The sequence below is a fragment of the Centrocercus urophasianus genome, unplaced genomic scaffold (assembly GCF_019232065.1).
Source record: "Centrocercus urophasianus isolate 14NV4802_14NV808 unplaced genomic scaffold, USGS_Curo_1.0 seq_7, whole genome shotgun sequence".
In the NCBI taxonomy this organism is placed as follows: Eukaryota; Metazoa; Chordata; class Aves; order Galliformes; family Phasianidae; genus Centrocercus; species Centrocercus urophasianus.
The window spans coordinates 1,977,433-1,996,844 of record NW_024885310.1 but is presented as its reverse complement, the minus strand read 5'-3'; the positions used below and the strand labels follow the sequence as shown (position 1 = coordinate 1,996,844).

The 19,412-nt window shown below is 40.6% G+C and overlaps 1 protein-coding gene across 1 annotated transcript; it reads left to right on the top strand.

Moving 5' to 3' along the window:
• The first annotated feature begins 5,700 nt into the window (after nucleotides 1–5,700).
• On the top strand, nucleotides 5,701–7,502 carry FANCF (FA complementation group F). The gene is given in 2 exon segments (XM_042837212.1): nucleotides 5,701–5,792; nucleotides 5,794–7,502. Coding segments are annotated over 2 exon segments (1,134 nt in total). The 3' UTR covers nucleotides 6,836–7,502.
• The last annotated feature ends 11,910 nt before the right edge of the window (nucleotides 7,503–19,412 follow it).

Genomic DNA, 19,412 nt, shown 5'->3' with positions numbered 1-19,412 from the left:
CTCTTCATTGCCAGTTTTTTTGTTCCCACTGCTGTAACCAACCCCATAAGGCATTTGCCACCATCCATAAGTCAGTTTAAAGTTAAAGCATTGACCACCTCTCCCTTTCAGCAGCATCTAAGGCCAGTTGGACAGCCTTTACCTCTGCAAATTGGCTTGATCCTCCTTTACCTTCAGCCACTTGTGTAACTTGTCATGTAGGGCTCCGTTTCCATTTGCAATGTTTCCCCACTATGATGACATAATCCATTTGTGAACAGGGCATATTTCTTTCCATTTTCTGGTAGTTTATTGCATGGTGAGGCCTCTTAAGAACCACACAACACAGCTTCTCCTGGTGATGTTCCAAACTTTTTACCATCAGGCCAGTCCATAATCCTCTCTAGGATTCCTGGACGACTGAGGTTCCCCATCCAAGCTCCTTGCATAATCAATGCAGTCCATTTACTCCAAGTGGCATCAGTACCATGATGGGTGGAGGAAACCTTTCCTTTAAACATTCAGTTCAACACTGGCAGTTGAGGTGCTAGGAGGAGCTCTGTTTCAGTACTGACTACTTTGGAAGCAACCTGAACTCCTCAAATGAAGTGAGAGAATGCTCAAAACCAAAGGCCTTACTCTGAACTAAATCTCAAACTACCTTAGGCAAAACTAGTAATCACTAATACACCTTTAACTGCATTAGGTTTAGGAGGGCACAAGTAATCATCTCTTGTGTCTCACCTAGTAAGAGAGAGCTTCTGTAGTGTCTGTATTTTCCTCACTACTTCTAATTGACTATTTGCAATCAGGAGAGGTAGCACAATTTACCACTGATTTCCATTTCCAGCATACAGAAGGGTTACATACAAGTAACTAACTAGCTTTGCTGGTATAGTCCCGACTCACCTAAATAAGAAATAGGGCTAAGTTTAGTCTGTTTATTTGTATAAATTTCCTAAAAATTCTATTTTTGAATAACCAGGTATAGTTCCTAATTGAAGTGTTATTTATGCTAGACCCAACACTTTCTCAATGCACGGATTTTCTTCCCACGCTCCAGAGCATTACACAAGTGCTTCTAAATCACTGACATCAGTTACTCAAATCTAACACATCCCAGTCAGGCTTCTCAATTAATACATCAAAGCACTACAGCCAACACACGCAGGGCTTGCCATACTGCAGAGGATTCCAGGGGAAATTCCCCTGCTGGTATATATGTATCTGTACAGACTAAGGCTCACACTGGTCTATAAATTGCAACATTCAATGCCTTTCTTATACAATTTGATCACACACTCATTCTTATTTCAAAAGCTGATCACAGCCTTGCTAGATTTTGGAACTGCCACAGCATCTCTAAGGTCTTCACCAGAAGTTACAGCAGGGGTTGTGTGCTCTATCAGCTGTAGGTACATAAGCTCAGATTTCCATAAACATTGTGACAGAAATAGCAAGGTAATCTGCAGGTGCTCTCAGTGAGCTCACAATCAATATACACAGGTTACTGTATAATGGTTGGTGCAACCTGATGGCTAGCATGCATTCTTATGCAGCTAAACAGCCTTTCCACAGTTTGCTTCTGGTTGTTTTTTTTTGTTTTTTTTTTGTTTTTTTTTAAGTATCTTCGTGCAACAAATGTATGTCATTCACCTATCTTAATTTAGTCAATCACTTCTTTAGTTTAAAATTAAGTCTCATATCTAAGAAAATACCATTCTGGATTTTTCTAAGACTAGGTATCTGGAGTAAAAAGACTGCCTTTCCATTTTATTTTTAGGAGAAACAGTATAACTACATTACAGCTAATACGAGCTCCAACAGGAAGATAAATATAACAACATCCTCCAGACCTCTGGCTGAAGGCTTGACCAATATTGTTTCATAACTGGTATTTGCTGCCAGAGTGAATTTTACTGGCTCCATAACCAGAGTAAGGAAACTGATTAGTTTCACAAAACCTTCTCATTAAACATTTACTTTTCAGCTTAGAGAAAACAATGCAGTGCACACAAAGTATAGGGCTTTTGAAACTTCCTCAGTGTCCCCTGGAAATGTGGGTTCATTTGCAAGGAGCTGTGGAAAGTACTCCACTGATGCTCTAGTAGATAGACACTTTTCTTAGTGCTCAGCAACATATTTTTTTTTTTAAATCATACATGTGGTTGTGTTATCAACCACAAGCTCTCATAGAGCTACGTTTACTGCAACCTAACAGAATAGTAGACAAACATTCTCAAGAATCTGCTTTTATTTTAACACTCATTTTAGACATTAAAGGATAAACTTCATATTAAAAAACAACCACCTCTAACCCCTATTCACATTATCACAGCTTCTAGTGAGATGCATCTACCTGAAGAGTTTAGCCTCCTGTGTTGCAACTTTAAATCTGTATTTGAGCCTGTAGTAAGAAAGTATGCCTTTTTTCTTACAATTTTCTTTTCTACTGTCTTGTGTTGCTTTTTTGCTTTTTTTTTTTTTTTTTTTGCCTGCTTGTTGTTTCACTTGTTTGCTTTCTTAAAAACAGAAAAAACAAGGTTACTTTTCAGTCTGTGAAGTGATAAATTTTCACAGCTGTTGACAAGTACTACTGTTGTATATTTGCCCTACCTCCTTTGAAGAAAGCCCCATGTAGTCTCACACACAGATTTCCTTAAAGATATCTTAATGGATTTCATTTCTTGTCAGACAAAAGGAGACTTCATAGTTTATCCTGAATGAAGCACGCAGCCAAACATAGCCTAAATCAGTACGAGAGAACTACTGTAGCAATCACTAAAATCATCAGCAGAAGCAGACTAATCTTACGTGATCACTTACGTGAGACCCAGAAGTGCAACTTCAGTTTTTCTTTGAAAATGATTGATGCTGAGCAGGATCACACCCAGCACCTGAAAATTTTCTCAACATTCTATACTAGTATGTATGTTGTCCTGCTCTATCTTCCATATCCTAATCTAGCACAGCCCCACCATTTCCCCTCCTCCTCCATAATATCACTCCACATTATACTTCCCCTCCTCTGTCGAGTAAAGCTTACTTTTTAAGCATCCCTTCATTTTCCCCCAGGTCTTCCACTTGAGAAAACTCAGCTCAGCAGCATACAGACCTTTACAAGTAACCTCTGAAAAGCTGCTGAGCACTGTTTCTGAGTAGCAACCAATTTAGAATAAATTGATAGATAGTATCTACAGAAGACATTATAATTTATAATTTTGTTGTTGGTATAGAGAGCCTGAAAGGTATTCCAGATGCTACTTCACTAAAACAAACCTCAGCACAGGAGAGAAGTTTAACTTGTTAGCTTTTTCAAATTAGAGGAAAATAATTCACCTGTGGGAAAGAAACCAAGCTTTTCCAATTTGATTACTATATAGTACCAGCATCAACAGATCAATAGGTTCCAGCTTTGCAGTGGAGTACTTCAGAACATACATCAATCAGACTCTCAAAAATAATGTAGGATCTGTAGTAGAAAAATATTTCCTTCTATAGCGAGCAGAGAAATAATTAATACTTCTACATGCTGCTATAGCATAACAATTTAAGTACATTAATCATAACTGTCTCACTGCTATCTTGACTTTTTTTTTTTTTTTTTTTTTTTTTTTTTGTTATTGTTCCTTGAATTTATCTTCTGATACTATCTTATGGAGAACTGTGCTAGATCTTAGAATCGCATTTTATTATATACATCAACTGTGCTCCCTCACTTGTGCAGGCTGAACGCAACTACAATGCTAAGTCATAGCCTGAACAAGTGATTGAGTACCTGGTGGGAAGGCAGGGTCAATCCAGGGGAGCTCAGATGCAAGCAATACAGCTGAGTACCAAGAAGGGGGTGGAGATAGACCTCATAATGCGTTGGCAGTGGAGGGGAAGGAATTCCGCTAGAGATCCCTGCATAACTGAGGCTTTTCAAAAGTAAACAGCATCTTCCCTTTACTTCTGTGCTTGTAGCTGTTGCTTTTGAGTAAATTTTCACTTACTATAGCCTAGGATCTTGCTGCTCTGCTATCATTACTGTGTTTTCCATTGTGTCACATACAGAGCTGGAAAACTCTATTGTCCTAATAGAAAAAGAATGCTGAAATTTGGAGACAGAACTGGGTGTAGAATAGTGAGGGTTTCTCATAAAACTAAAATTCCATTTTTCAGGCAGTTCTACAGAGGCCACAAACACACATCTCCCTTCAGAAGTAAGATTATTCCAGATACCGTGTTAGTGGTTTTTTTTTCTAGTCTGAATAGATTTTCATAACCTGTTTTTGACTGTTTCCTGATGCTGCAAATGTGATTATTTGATTTCTTTCAACTGGGATATAAAGATACATTCATGTTATATAGACCCAATAAAGGAGAAAAAACAAAAACATTAATATGAAAGATTACCTGAGAAAAGATATCTGATCTGAAGGGAAATTTCTTTATGACACAAAACGTAACCATCTCCAAACACATCCCTCACTAAAATAGAATTTGGGTCTGGAGTACACTGAAACTGTTTTATTCCTTTTTGCCATAGCACTTAGCTCAAGAAATGCTGCATCAAACCTAACCAAAACACAAAATTACCAAGCAGTAATTATACTGAGCCACATCAGGTTTCCATCTCTCTTCCATTAAGTAGAAAACCCCCAAGTTCTGTATTTAGTTCAAATATTTACCTGAAATTCACGTGCTCTATCTTCATCAAATGTTTATTAGTTTCTGATACACAGGTGAGAGTTCTCTGAGGGTATTTCAGAAAGAAGGTTCCTGAACCACCAGCCTGGCTAGTCCTAGCAAAGGCCTGACTAGGCTATTAGCTAAGCCGTTCTTTATGCTTCTGCTTTGTTTTTAAATATTATCTTCTATAAATATATGAATTACTAACAAGCGCTTTCCTTTAAGACTAGTGTGTGCGGCCAGGGAAAAACTCATAGTAAAACCTAGAGAAAAGCTGTTTCTGCTAATGAGGGCCCCCAGCCCCACACAGCCACCCCTTGTCTGAGCCATCAGCAGCACCTGGTGTTGGTGGAAGCTTCTGGAGGCTGTGCTGGTGGGGATGAGGCTGGGGGGAGAGGAGCACGAGGAAGGTGCATCATGGCTGCTGATCCAACAGGTAGGCCGCGTTCTGCTGGTTTTAATGCCTCGTGTATGTTACGTGTTATGTGTGTGTGTGCACAGTAGGGAAGTGAGGGTTATGTGTTTTGCAGTGAGTGAGGGAAACAGTTGTGGCACGGTTACACTGTGGTTGCTGTGAGGGGTCTGTGAGAGAAACAGAGGTGTTTGTGAGGAGAAACATCTAGAAGCTTTCTGTGCATGAGGACAGGATTGCTGTTTGTCATTCCCTTAGCAGGGAGGCAGCCTCCTTTCTCCTCCGCAGTGCCATCCTGGTGGTTTGGGTGCCATGCGAGTAGGGCTAATAGGGCAGGAGGCCATTAGCTAGGCTGTCTGCACGTGGTGAGGGCTGAGCGTAACTATGGCTGTCCTTTGCACTTCACCTCCTGCAGATAGGAAATACACCATATTGGGATGCATTGTGCTTGTGAGTTGTTTCTGTAAATATCACTCAGGGATCAAAGGTGTTGCGGTATTTTTTTAAATTCTTTTTAATTTAGGGTTTGTTTGTTTGTTTCATTTACTCGCGTCATTTTTCCTTTTTGACGTTGTAATTTGCCTCCCGCCCAATCGAGGTTCCCCTTTAACACGGAATCAATCTGCAGCGGATTGATGTCCAGCTCAGCCAATAGAATTACAAATCTCCGCCCCTGCTGGCTCGGATTGGTTCTCGTTCCGGGCGCGAGGCGGGAGTTGCGCTCAAATCCGCGGCGCCATGGAGGCTGTGCTGGGGCAGGTGGCGGAGTTGCCTGCGTTGTTTGCTGTGTCCCGTTCTGTCCAGGTGCGGGACTGGGACCCCCCGACCTTGGACAGGGCTCTGGATTGGGCACGCTACTTCCAGCACCTCCACGACCGCTTCCGTGGCCGACCCCGTCTCCGGGACGCTGTGGGGCGGCGGTTGCGGCGGGGCCAGACGGGCAGCCCGCTCTCCTTCTGCCATCTGGGCGCCTGCTCGGAGCTACTGGGCCTGGCGCTGCTAGAGAACCGCGCTCTGCCGCCCACCGCCTGCCGCCGCCTCCTGCAGCGCCTCCTGCAGGGGGAAGCTGGCCCCGAACCGGGCCGCCTGGTTCTGCTGGCCCGCAGGAAGGCCGCTTCCCGCCTTCTGGAGAGCTGCGCGCTATCCCCGAGCGAGCCGGGCCCGCGGGTGTGCGCGGAAGCGGGGCTGCTGCTGTGCCGGCTGAGGGAGGACGGGCGGGAAGCTGGGGCGGCCCTGGGCTGGCTTGGACCTGTCTTGGAGCAGCTCCCCCGGCCTCGGGCTTTCGCTGTGGTGGCGGAGGCGCTGTTGCTGCTGCAGGGGAATGGGGACAGCACGGCGAGTGGAGCAGAAGCTGGAAGCGTTGCGGATCCCCTGCTTTCCTGGCTACTGGAGGATCCGCACCGGTTTTCTGCCTGCTGTCTGCTCCTCTCGGGCGCTCTGCTCGCCTCGCTAGCCGATCGCTATGCCCGGTTAAGCAGGCGTTATTTGGATCTTTTAGCTGAGTGGGGAAGTCAGTTGCTGTATGACTCGCTGCAGGGACGGTGGGTTAGAAGTGGTCCTGAGGAGGCTAAATTGTGCTGGGAGGAGCTGAGGGAGCGTTTTGTCTGCCTCTGTCAGGGATCTGTGCAACTCAGGGAGCAAACCCAAGCAGCTCTGAAGCTCCTGAAGGCCCGAGATGGAGACTTTCAAGTCCGTGGCCTAAGTGTGTGGACTGACCTGCTGCTGGAAGTGGAGAAAGACTTGAGGAAGAAGCAGAGCCCAAATGTGTGAACACCAGAGCAACACAAAACTTTAGCAAATCTGACTGATACTTATTTGAAGGGAGAGAACTATGTCCTGCTTTGAGTTGAAAACCCAAGCTCTGATAGGACTGCTGATCACACTGTTTCTGATTGCACATGAACTCTCAGGAAGGCCTGTTACTTCTTAACGTCTGTACTGCTGATTCTCTTGGTGACAGGCAATAAATATCTTCCTTTACAGTGCTTACTGCTCAGCTAATAAAACAAAGAACCTGGTTTTTTTGAATATGTTTTTTAAAAACAAGCTTTCATTTTTTGTTGGCTACAAATATCAGATATGTTATGGTCATGGTAGTTCTGTTTTGTTTTTGGCTTTTTTTTTTTTTTTTTTTTTAATTGTTCAAAGGGAATGATGGAGATTCAAACCTGAAAATCCCAAATGCAGGGTTGATTTAGTAGTGATTACCTTCATTAGGCTGTCTGTTCTGTTGGCATTTTCTGATCTTCAGAAAAGATCTGTGAATTGTCTGTGAATTAGCCTCTAGGCCTAAAGTGAAGGAGGGGAAAAGAAAAAACTTGAAAGCTTACTGAAAAGTTCTAAAACTTGAAGGCTTTATTAGTTACCTTGTTACATACTGGTATGTAAATATTAAATATATCAAATGTTTATTAAAACAGCAGTAAGATGTGGCATATTCTGCTGTGTTTTTCTTCCGTTTCCCATGATCTGTTACATTAAATATATTCATTGGGTGAAACAAAAGTGAGTGGTATAACAAACCTTTTAAATGGAGTCCAATGGAGTTATCTTTTGTTGAATCTGTTTCTGTTGACAAAACTCAAATGGGTAAAAAAGTACTGGGCCACCATGACTTAAAACAAGTACTGTACCTCAGAATTAATGAGATCTTGTCTACTTAGCTCTGTAAGCTAGAATTACCAGTGTAAGCAGAGTAATAAGATACAATAATCAGTGAAGGTGGGAAATGTAAATAGCATAGAAGGTTCATCTTTAACCTCATGTGTGGAGGATCTGTCAAGGAGTGTAGTGTGTATTCAGATAGGATTGAGATAAGTTGAGAAAAGTGTTCTCCTGTTACTGAAATGCCTTTTAGGGAAGGATTAGAAGGTGATTTTATTCTGATTGTAAGCTTAACTACATGTATTTGTTAACTGATTGGCACTAATTTGAGTAACATTCTGTGCTACAAAGTGAAAGTGTACAAAGGTGGCAAAATTCAAGGAGGAGTGATCTGGTGACTTTGAAAGAGAAACAAAGAATACAAGGAGATCAACTGTTGTTGACTTGGAAGGTGAAATAGTGCCTACTCTGATTTGTATGGACATAAAGATATGGGCTATAAGTTCTTATACCTCTCTCTATGAAGCAAAATTGTTACTCAAGGGTAATGCCCTTAGTTAGAAGGATACATTGCTGTTCTATCAAAAGAATAACTGTTTCCTTTGGATTCAGACAGCATGTCAGAGGCAATGAAGTTGTGGAGATTTGCAAGTAAACTTGTTCTAACAGTTGCAGCTGTGGCAGTCATGGTTTTGCTGTCTTAAATGGGGTTGTTCTGGCACTTGTGATTGGTGGTCAGTCTCAAAAGAGAGTACAGTGTTAGGGGACCTCAGGGCTGAGTCAGTATTTCTGTAGTAATGAAAGGAATATGAACTACAAGCATTTAAAACTGCTCAGAGTATAAAGTATGAAGTTTGAACTTGTTGTCTAGCCATAGGTCCCTGTGTTATGCAGTTTTGGCATTTCGTATGGAAACTCTGCACTTGAGCATTACTCCTAACGCTTTTAACAGGCATAGAGCTTTCTGTCTGTTAAAATACTTCTTGCTATCAGATGTTCCTAGTGAATGATATACCCAAAGATACTAGTCAGTCATTCCCTTCTGTCTTGATATATGTCAAGTATGACAAGAAAATGTGGAAATGTTACAAGTGTTATAGTAACAAAACAAATTTTACCAGTTTTCCTTCTTCGTAGAGATTAATAGGAAAAGTTGGGAAGGAACTTCCCTTTCTTACTGAATCACAGAATGGCCAGGGTTGGAAGGGACCTCAAGGATCACGAATCTCTAACTCCCCTGCCACATGCAGGGCCACCAACCTCCCCATTTAATACCAGCCTAGGGCCGCATCCAGCCTGGCCTTGAACACCTCCAGGGATGGGGAATCCACAACCTCTGTGGGCAGCTGTTCCAGCACCTCACCACTCTCACTGTAAAGAATTTCTTTCAGAATTACTGCAAGAAAATTGCTCTTTAACTACTTGTTCCTGGGTACCTGGGTCTCTATGACTGAGGAGCATCTTGGTTTTGCTGGTCAAGATCTATTTCTTAGCATCCTCAAGATGTCGGCCAGAAGATGAGACTTTTAGTGACTTTTAGCTAATTCAAGGCTAATTCAATTGCTGATAGGGAGTTCTTGCTCTGTTTCAACTCTTGCTCTTTGTAAAACTTTTTTCTTATAAGATGCAGTTTGTAAAGGCAGGTGTCTTCCTTCAGAATAATTTAGCATTGCAGCAGCTCTTATAGCTAAAATAGTGGTAACAGATACTTTGGTGAGAAAATCATTTACAAAATAATTCTGGGGGGGGGGGGGGGCGAGGGCAAGAGATTTAACTGAACAGCGGGCAGCATCGCTTTGATTTGTGCCTTTATTGACTATTCTACTCCGTAGTTGATTTTAAATTCTGTCCTTACAGGAAACTTGAATAGTAGAAGGTAGTCGACCTTCAGTGAGGCTGAAGCACCTGGATATAGCAATTTCACAGCAATGTTCCAATCTGTCCCAGATACGCTATAAAGAGGTGCCAGATCCACGATTACTGAGTTCCAAAATCCATATGGCACTTATTGAAATCAATGCATCAGTTCACATCCCCTATTATTTCAGCATGTTTGTTGAGTTTGCCAGCTAACTATGCAACAAAAGACACACAATTAAATTTCTGGGGGAGCTCCTTTTTTAATAACAGCTTAAACAGGAAAGGAGAAAGAGTGATGTTTGTGATCTCCTCCTCTGTGTTTGCATCTCATACTTGTAGGCTGAGGCTTGCAGCCAAAAATCTGCAAAATTTTGACCTAAACAATCTGAGCTGTTATGGGAAGTAAGATATTACAAATGACAGCAGTCTCTTCCTTGCCCACCTCCTTTCCTCTTTTTACTGATAAAGAGAAACAGGCCTGAACTATTGCCTATATTAAAGTGGCAGAAGAAACTTGCAGTAACAAGATAAATCAAAATCAGATTGCAAACTTTTTATTTCTGTCAAATGGAAAATTTAAAGCTATACTTTATTTTTCATTAAGAGTTTGAATGACCCATCACATAGTGCAAGTGTGTATGCAGAACAGAGTGGAGAGGCACTGAGAGCATGGGAATCATGATGTTGAGGTTCTTATATATTTTAGGCAGAGCAATGCGAAAAATGTAAAATGCAAGTGAAGATGCTGAGAGAAGAAAGAGAACTTTTCCCTTGTGAAGATCCTGGAGAAATGGTAAATTTGCCCTTCACCAAAATGAAGTGGCTTTACTACCTCTGGGGATAGTAGTCTGCGAATATCATGATTCAAATAAAATAGAAATCACTTGATTCAGTGTTGGCTGCTCTGGTAAAGCACTCAGCTTCTGCCTTCCCTGATGACCGCTGTGGGTCAGTGGTTTAACAGGAAGGAGTATTACAGTAGTGAATGGGGGGGGGGAGAGTATGTGCAGTCAGAAGCAGTATTTAAATGAGGTTTGCTCTCACAGAGATGAGTGCAAAAAAAACAATATCCTATCTGCCTTGGGATAAAATAGACTCGAATCATCAGAGGTATGGGCAGGAATAACAGGTTTTTATTAGTTAGTTAATAAAAATGTTTGCTCTTGATATTGTATCCTTCTCGAGAGAAATTAAATGGTATTTTGACAAAATACATCATTTTCTATTAGTCTGTGCCTGTGCTGAGTTTGAAATTAAGATTTGGTTGACAACTTGAAGAAAATTACGTCTTTGTTCTCCCTTACCTATACATCTTAATACATCTTACTGAAAACCTTTCTGTAGCAACAAGCTAGAGCAGAAGTAAACATATCTGAGGTGTGTTTTCTTCTATTGCTGTTGAGTGCACCGGAAACATTTTAAGCTAGTAAATATATGTACTGTGGTACTGTTGTCATTCATGTACTTGCACAATTTCAATTCCTTGTGTGCCATTGCCTTAAGAGTTACAGAGATTATTTTCCAGGTTTGCTCATATCCCAATGGCTTTTAGTTGCCAGCTCTCTTCTTTCTCAGCTAGGCATCTTTTTCCATGCATCCTTTGAGTGACTGGCATTTGGTGTATAGAATCCTCTCAGCTACCACAGAGGGGGGTAGCAGAGTCTCTCTGTACAGATGGGCTGGGGTTCCTGATCCCAAAGGATAAGCTAAGTTTGCAGGTCACTTATAAAGGCAGCAGATAAGCAGGGAGAAAATCCCCACTCCTACAGTGCCCAGCAGGAGTTTGCAGTTGAAAAACCCTCTGCAAGTCTATTTTGTCTTTGCAATTGTTATTTTACCAGCTTTAATTTAATGTAGGATTAGGTAATAATATAAATTATATCTCACGGCTGTCTCTATTCACAGACCTGTTTTATTAATAATATTAGGTATTCAGCTCTTAAATTCCTTTACTCTTACATGATAAATTCCTTTAACATCATGTGATCAATTTACTGTAACCCTCAACTAGGATATTTTACCAGAAATGATAGGAGTGTGCGCTGAACAGAGAAGCATAGCAATCAAATTCTGAATTTAGTCTTGAATTGTACCTTCCTATTATATTTCTCTCCTGGGAAGCAAATCCAGGCTGAATACTCAGACATATGCTATACATAGTGTATGGCTTGCAAAGAGGCTAATCCCAGCATCTGATAAAGTGTTATTTCAGGTTTTTGGCAGTTGATGTGAGTCAAAGGTTCTATTTGAATGCTTTTCTAAGGCTGATTTTCCAAGAATGAGATGGTATGAACTGCTTTTACCTGCACGTTTGTGTCACCGTTCTTCTGGTGTGCTGGGCTTCAATGACTGTCTGAACAGGAAGGTGTGATGATGGTCTTGAGCTCCTGTACATGGTACTTCTCTCAGCTTATAGTTAACAGTGGAAGAATATGGCTGCTTTATATTGCATACGGTCAAAATGGCATCCATGGAAATGAGTCTGTAAGCCAAGACTATTTGCTATGTGACCCCATTATCAGTAAAACACACAGGGAAATGCTTGATTTTTTTTTTTTTAAATTTATTTTTTAAATGCAGAATAATTGGGAATATTCCATGGTTTTATTCTTTTATCACAGAAGATAGTGAGTTCTTTTGAAATACTAGCACACTGGAGTGTTAATGCAACCTCTGCTTCCAATACTCAGAGGCGGTGAAGTCATTAATATTTTCTTGTGAATGTAAATTAGCTATTGATTTCTTCTAGGAATTAATTGAACATGATCAAACTCTGAAACAAGCGTGGCAGTGTGGTCATACACCTGCTGCTTACTGTTGCAGTGTTGCCCTTTCAGCTAGGAAATGATGCAGCACCCTAGGGAAAAGGATTTTAAATCATGCTATCGACAATAAATTCTGTACTGGTGTCTCACATGGCCTTATTGCTCTTAATATTGAAGTGAAAGCTCCTTAGGTGGAATATTCTTTGTTTTATAATTTGCCTTGTAAATGCTATCTCTCTGCAAGCTTGATTTTTTTATTTTTTATTTTATTTTATTTTGAGCTAGGAGCAGTGTAAAAGAACTGGATTTGTTGATAATCTAGGACTTAGTCACCTGCTAAGTCTGGCCCAGGCTTTCAAAAAACTCCAGACAAATATGTGAAGCTCTCTTCCATCTACAGAATATAACACCAGTGGGTTTTTTCCTACCAAATGAAAGTGTTGGCTGTGCTCCTGATAACACGCTTAACATTCTGCTGAGTTGGAAAATTCGGTGGGGTTGGAGAAAATGTTCTACCAGTCTCAAACTGTGTAGGTATGTTGAAGGGTTGGAAGTGACAAGCAAGAAAATGGCATGATGTGCCATCATTACACCTTCCTGTTCAGACCGTCATTGAAGCCCAGCGCACCAGAAAAATGGTGATACAAATGTGCAGGTAAAAGCAGTTCATACCATCTCATTCTTGGAAAATCAATGTATCTAGGGGACTTAAGTGCCACAGAATCACAGAATGGCCCAGGATGGAAGGGACCTCAAGGATCATGAATCTCCAACCCCCCGCCACAGGCAGGGCCACCAACCTCCCCATGTAACACTAGACCAGGCTGCCAGGGCCCCATCCAACCTGGCTGTGTCATTCTAGAGCAACATAAACACTTCCTTTAATCAGCTAGCAATGCCATGCTTGATGTAACCCAATGTACAGTTGGCCTTCCTGGTTGTTTGGGCTTGCTGTCAACTCTTGTTTCTGTCAATCAGTGCCCAAATCTCTTTCAGCAGGGCTACTCTCTAGCACCTCATCCTTTAGTCTGTGTGAATTCCTAGACGTAGAGTCTGGCACTTGTTCTTGTTAAGTTTCATGTGGTTGATGATTGCCCAGCCCTCTAATTTGCCTAGATCTCTCTGCAAGGCCTTTCCACCCTAGATGGAGTCATCAGCTCCTCCCAGTTTTGTATTGTCAGTAAACTTATTCAGAATAGCTTCTAGTCCTACAACCAAGACGTCAACCATGGTGCAGAAAATGATTTCTATAATGTAGAGATAAAATTCCTTGCTTCTGCTAGAGTAGTCAAGTAGATACTTCCCCCTATTTCAAAATCAGTGTATAATAATTATTTACTGTGTGAGCCAAAACTTAAACATACCTTTCAAATGGATCTTTTTTGTCTTGTCAGCAAAAAGAAAATGCAGATGAGGTCTGACAGCAGTAAGTTAGAGCTTGAAATGCTTGCATTCAGTTTTCTGTAATGGTAAGACTATCACCTACTAGAATGCTTTATCAACACCTTTTCTGACCTCCCTTCCTCGTCTTCTATCTTTCACAGAGATTCAGTTTCTTCATGTCTTCCTAAAATGTCTTTTTTTTTTTTTTTTTTTTCTTTCAATGGATGATTTCTATCTAAAAATAGGAAAATGAAATCCTATGGCTTGCATTTGGGGGAAAAAGTAGGTGTTAAAATAGATGAGAGATACAAAAGAAGGAACAACTCATTACTGTGGTTATGGGTGGGATTCTGGGTACTTTGCACCTTGCTGAAGTAGGGTTTGTATGGCTGTTCTCAGTTCTTTGTTTCACAATTAACTGTTTGTTACACCTTGTGCTCATCTTGAACAGTGCATGTGGCTCATAATGACTAGAGCTGCACTTCTGATATTTTTGAAGGGCTGCTTATTACTACTGGCGTTCATCCACTGAAACTGAGAAAATGAGTTTTGTCTTAACACAGCTTAGTGCAGCTTTACTTTCCATGCAACTGGACTCCTGCTGCTGACTGTAATTATGCAAGACCTAGCCCAAATTTTTGTGATAAATGTAACAGACATAACAACCAGTGAAGCAGAAAGAAATTCTGCCCTTGTGAATGCCTGCACAGATAAGTATGTAGGGCAGGAGCTGCTACGTAGAGAATATGTGAATATGTGAAATGTGAAAAAATAATTGCTTCTGTTAGGTAATGGAGAAAAGCTTCATGAGCTGTAATGCTGGTAACACTGAATTCTTATCTTCACACTTTCCATCTTGGTCAAATTTTCTGAAACTTTCTTTGTCCCATGACTTTCTGGATATGACATGTTTTGTACCTTTTCAATTTGGGAAGGGGAAAAATGGCACAAATCATTCTTGTCTGTATTCTTAATAATGTCAAAAACACATTTCAGTGACACTGCCAGTTGAAGTCTGTGGCTGAAAGCATGAAATAAATTGCAGAAGACCAACAGGAACAATTTACAGAAGGTGCGTTGTGCAAACATACACATACAGGCTCTGCTAGCCATTGGACATATGGTTGGTTTTTGAGTTACTACAGTAACTTAAGCCAAGAGTGAGCATGCACTATCCACTAATTACAATAGGAAAACACTGGACCCTATGCACTGCACTGACAAATTGCTCCCAGTGGTCTCTAAGCTATTTCACTGTTGTCATTTCAGCCTCTAGCAAAGGCAGGATATTTGAAAAGAGTATGGTCTCTGCAACTTATTAAAGATATATCCCTATTTATAGTCCAGTTCCACGAATAGAAAATTCCAACAGAAGTACATTTGCTGTAGACATTTTGGAATATGGAGCTTTTAAAGGCAGTTGTTTTGTTTATGGGCCAGGTATTTAGGAAAAAAAAAAAAAAAAAAACACCAAAAAAAGCAATTAAAGCCACCTTGCTCATTAACCTTTCAGTTCCTCATAGAGCACTCTAAGCACTAGATAGTGATGTTGTGGTGAAATGGGCATCTATTATGTGTGGGTACTGTGTTAGAGTGCAGGCTCCAAACGCCTGCATGTGGTTCTGTTCTACTGTGGTTGTACTGATGAGATGATTTGAATTCTTCAGGCTCTTGGAATCCCATCATCTTTTGCTGTGGGAGTTATTCAGTCCTTTATACCTTTGAAAAACAAACACAAAATAGCAGAACTATCTGGCATAGCGGCAGTATTGTGGTTATTACTAGCTCACAGTGAGTGAGAAAATGAAAAATGGAGTAGAAGTTAAAGGTAATGATTTATGTCACATTGCTTTTGATGTTTGCATTATAATTTGGAAGAAACGACAATGTGGATATTACCTATCACAGCTTGAGTAGGAGCAACACAAGTCACCAAATCATTACTTGTTTTATAAAATATGTGAAGTGGGGCCTAAAACTGTATTGTGTGCAATTGGTCCAAGAAAGGAGTTAGCTGAATCTGATGTTATTCTGAAATCATGTGTGTTTGCAGAAGAGGTACTTGTAAAGTATTCTGTATCTAAAGGCGAATTAGAACCAGTGTGTGCTGTGGGGACTGTGTCTAAGCATTCATCTTCCATTTCCTTCTAACAGCAGTTAGATAACAGACAAAAAGCATGAAAGGTGAAAGATTTTTGGTGTCCTTTAGTTATAGGAAAACAACCCAAATACTGGATGAAGGTTTTTTTCCTTTAGTCTAGGTAAAGGTACATCCAAATAATTCTAAAATACAGAAGCTCTTAAAGTGCGAACTTTTTCATCTTCTTGGCAACTGTGACATGCAGCCCTGACACCTGATGAATCCATGTCACTACAAAAGCCTTAGGAATAGTGGAGTTTTGCTCTTTCTACTGAAGACCACAACTTCAGTGCTTTGTGAATGCAGCACAAGTATTTGAGGTAAAAAGTTCAACTTCTGCTCAGGATCTGAAAGGAACTTTTTTTTTTTTTTTCTTCAACAAGATTAGAAGAGCCCTTTGGTCTTCATTTTTCTCTGTGCTTCGCTTCATGACACATTTTGTAGGGGAAATTGTCACTTCAGAGGCTGGAGCACTGATTCTTTTCTTCTTCTGCATCTGCTGTGTGCAACTGCGTGGCTTATTCAGAACTGCAGTGGCTTGGTCCCACAGAAGCAACTGGGCTGAAGGGGGGGGGGAGAGGGTGAGGTATCCCTGAAATGTAATGGCAAAAATAGTATTATTGCATTTGTAGTTTGGAGATTAAGAAATATTTTACGCAACATCAATCTGGTAACTTGCAAATCTCTTACTGAAATTCAGTTCTAAACAAAGGGTTGGCATCACAGGTCTGTGGAGCTAGTGAGGGGGAAGGACAAATACAGAGGGATCAGATGGCTTGTTCAGAGTGCTGTGGCGAGTTGGTGGCAGCTGGCAGCTCTGCAGTTGTTTATATTCTGCGGTCTCATCACAAATCTGCCCTTATTTAATTATGAAAGGAGGCTGCTCTGAAGGTTTTGCTGCAGTTCTAGGGCAATTTTTAAGCAAAAGCAAATAGCCGTTTCGCATTACCTACAAAATCGTTTGTTATGTGGGCTGTTGTAAACTTCACACAGACCAATTTCTTATTCGTCTGGTACTTCTATGATAAAAAGTAATTGACTTCATGTGTAGCAAATGGAAAATAGTAGCTTTTTTACCACGGTGAGATGCTGAAATCTAAATGAATGATGAAGCCTTTAGAATTAGTGGCACATTACTCCAGTGAACTGAGAGAGTGACCTGCCCTGCAGGAGCAGGGGAAAGTAATAATGTTTGTGTCCCATCTGTCAGGAAGGTGTAGGAGACATTTCTTGTTACATAATGGCTGTCCCATTCCTTGAAATATTGTGGGGATTAGAAAATACCTTGCTTAATTTATGTACACCATCTCTATTCCAAAACCATACATTATGGCTCCCACAAACAGATTGCACTGACCATCTGAACCATACGTATGCTTTATGCAGGTAACATAATACTTTCAAATTATATTTTCTGTGAGCCAATAAAATTAGTATGGGAGTGATTATGCAATGGCCTCATAACAGCTAAACTAATAAATGGTTTTAAAATATATCTCTCCTAATTTTTCATGGGACAGTCATTGAATTTCACTTTTGTCCCCCTTAGCTTTACTAATGAAACACAGCATTAGAAACTAACTCAATTACTAGCAAAAATGCCAGTGCTCTCAGGCATATATGGAATTCCATTCTTTTATATCCTATCCTAGAAACTTGCACTTGAGAACTTAAGGGCAGAGTTTTCAATGGATCTGCTTTAGTATTGCTGCAGAACTCTGCAAGCTACAGCTGCTCAGCATCAGGCTTGAAAGCAAGAAAAGATGATCATTTTAGATATATTTCCTGTGATGGCATATTATTATTCCATCAGTTTTTTCTGTATATTGGCAGCCTAGTTTTTTCCAAATACCTTCACTGCTTCACTTCCAAAACAATTACCGGGTCATTTCGTTCTGTCAATGCTTTATTTCTTTCTTTTGGTTTTCTTTGGTTTTCTTTCTTTGTTTGAGAGTCTTGCTGATCCAAAATCACTGCCACTATGTGACTTCTTGGAAGCGTGTTACCAAGAGCTATAAATCTGCGAGGGCTCTGTGGAAGAGGACAAGAGGGCTGATTGTTTCTGCAGCTCGGGGCTGTCTGCTTCTGTCCCTGGGGAGCCACAGGCAGTGCTATGGTGGTGGGGAGACTGTGTGTGCAGCCTGGCTCCCCTCCTGCTCCTGAGGACATGGTCGGTGCTGGCCATCAGCTCTGCTTCCAACACAGTGGGGCTTTGCTTCCATGGGCTTGTCAAGGTTGTTGCTGCTCTTAAAAAAGAAAAAAAAAGGAAAAAAAAGAAAGGTGGCCTGCCGTCTCCCTTGGAGGGGACAGGCCAGGTGTTTGTATGGTCCTTTTACGTAGGTAAGGCCCTGCTAGCCAGCACATGTGAGCTTTAACTTGAATTATTTCCCATTCTGGTTCACCTTATTGCTTGAGCCTAAATGCGCTGGAGCAAAGGTAAACGTGTAAGGGCATGTGGCTGGGGTAGGAAATAAGTGCAACTGTTACTTCTGGTGGCATTAGTATTCCTTGCTTTCTTTAAGTGCACTCTTTGGTGTTTCTTTTTATTTCAAACCAATTGGTTGAGAAAAGGTTAGACTTGGCTTAGGTGAAAAGTGTCGGAGAGAAATGGAGTTTCCTTAATCCTGTCATGCTGCGAAAGTGCACAAACAGAGCTACTTTGATTGTCCATGTGGTCATTTAAAATGTGATGAGCTGAAAAACTAAACAGAATTCAAACAAAATCATTGGAAGAAGTATGTTACTGCTTTCAGTTCAGTTGAGCCCTTTTCTAAATACTATTTATTAATTTAGAAAACCATTTATCTTTCATTTAGAATAAATTCTTAGTATTCAGTACAAGAGATAATAAATAAAAGAAGACATCCCAATCTGACAAAGATCTACTTTTATTTCCCATAATTTGAGCAGTGGAACTGCTTGGGACCCAATGCATTCATCTGCTGATACCCTCAGAATTGGCACATTAATACACTTCTGATTTGATTTCTGATCAGATTTAGAATCATGGAATAGCTTGGGTTGGAAAAGACCTTCAAGATCATCAAGTCCATGGCATTTGTATTACGACTGAAATTCTGCTAGTCATAACCTGATGAAGGTGAAGGCTATCTGCTTTATTATTGTAAATCTCAATAGCATTCAATGGCATTCAATAGAGTTCAATAGCATTAGATGCCTGCTGATTTATGTCCAGCTGATTAAGCTTTCCCTCACGCCTACACACATACACAGTTCTTAAGTAGCTGGAACTGGAAACATTTTCCATGCTGTAGAATCAGTTGGTAGTTGCTGTCAGCAGCAGCATATTTATTCTGCATGCTTCTACAACAACCATGGGTCTTCAGAAGAAATATCTGACAAAAAGCTTAAAATCAATTCTGCACAAACAACATGGGAGAAAAAAGGGTTTCATTACTTTACATCAAATATCTACAAGATGTCAAACCAGTGCTGTATTCATCAACTCATGCTACTTGATTATCTGAAGTACCTGAGCATTAACTTACAGATTTATTAATTTACTTTGAGCATTCTCTGTAACTGATGCATATTTTGCCTTCCTATCACCTGCATTCTTAATGCCAGGAATTAT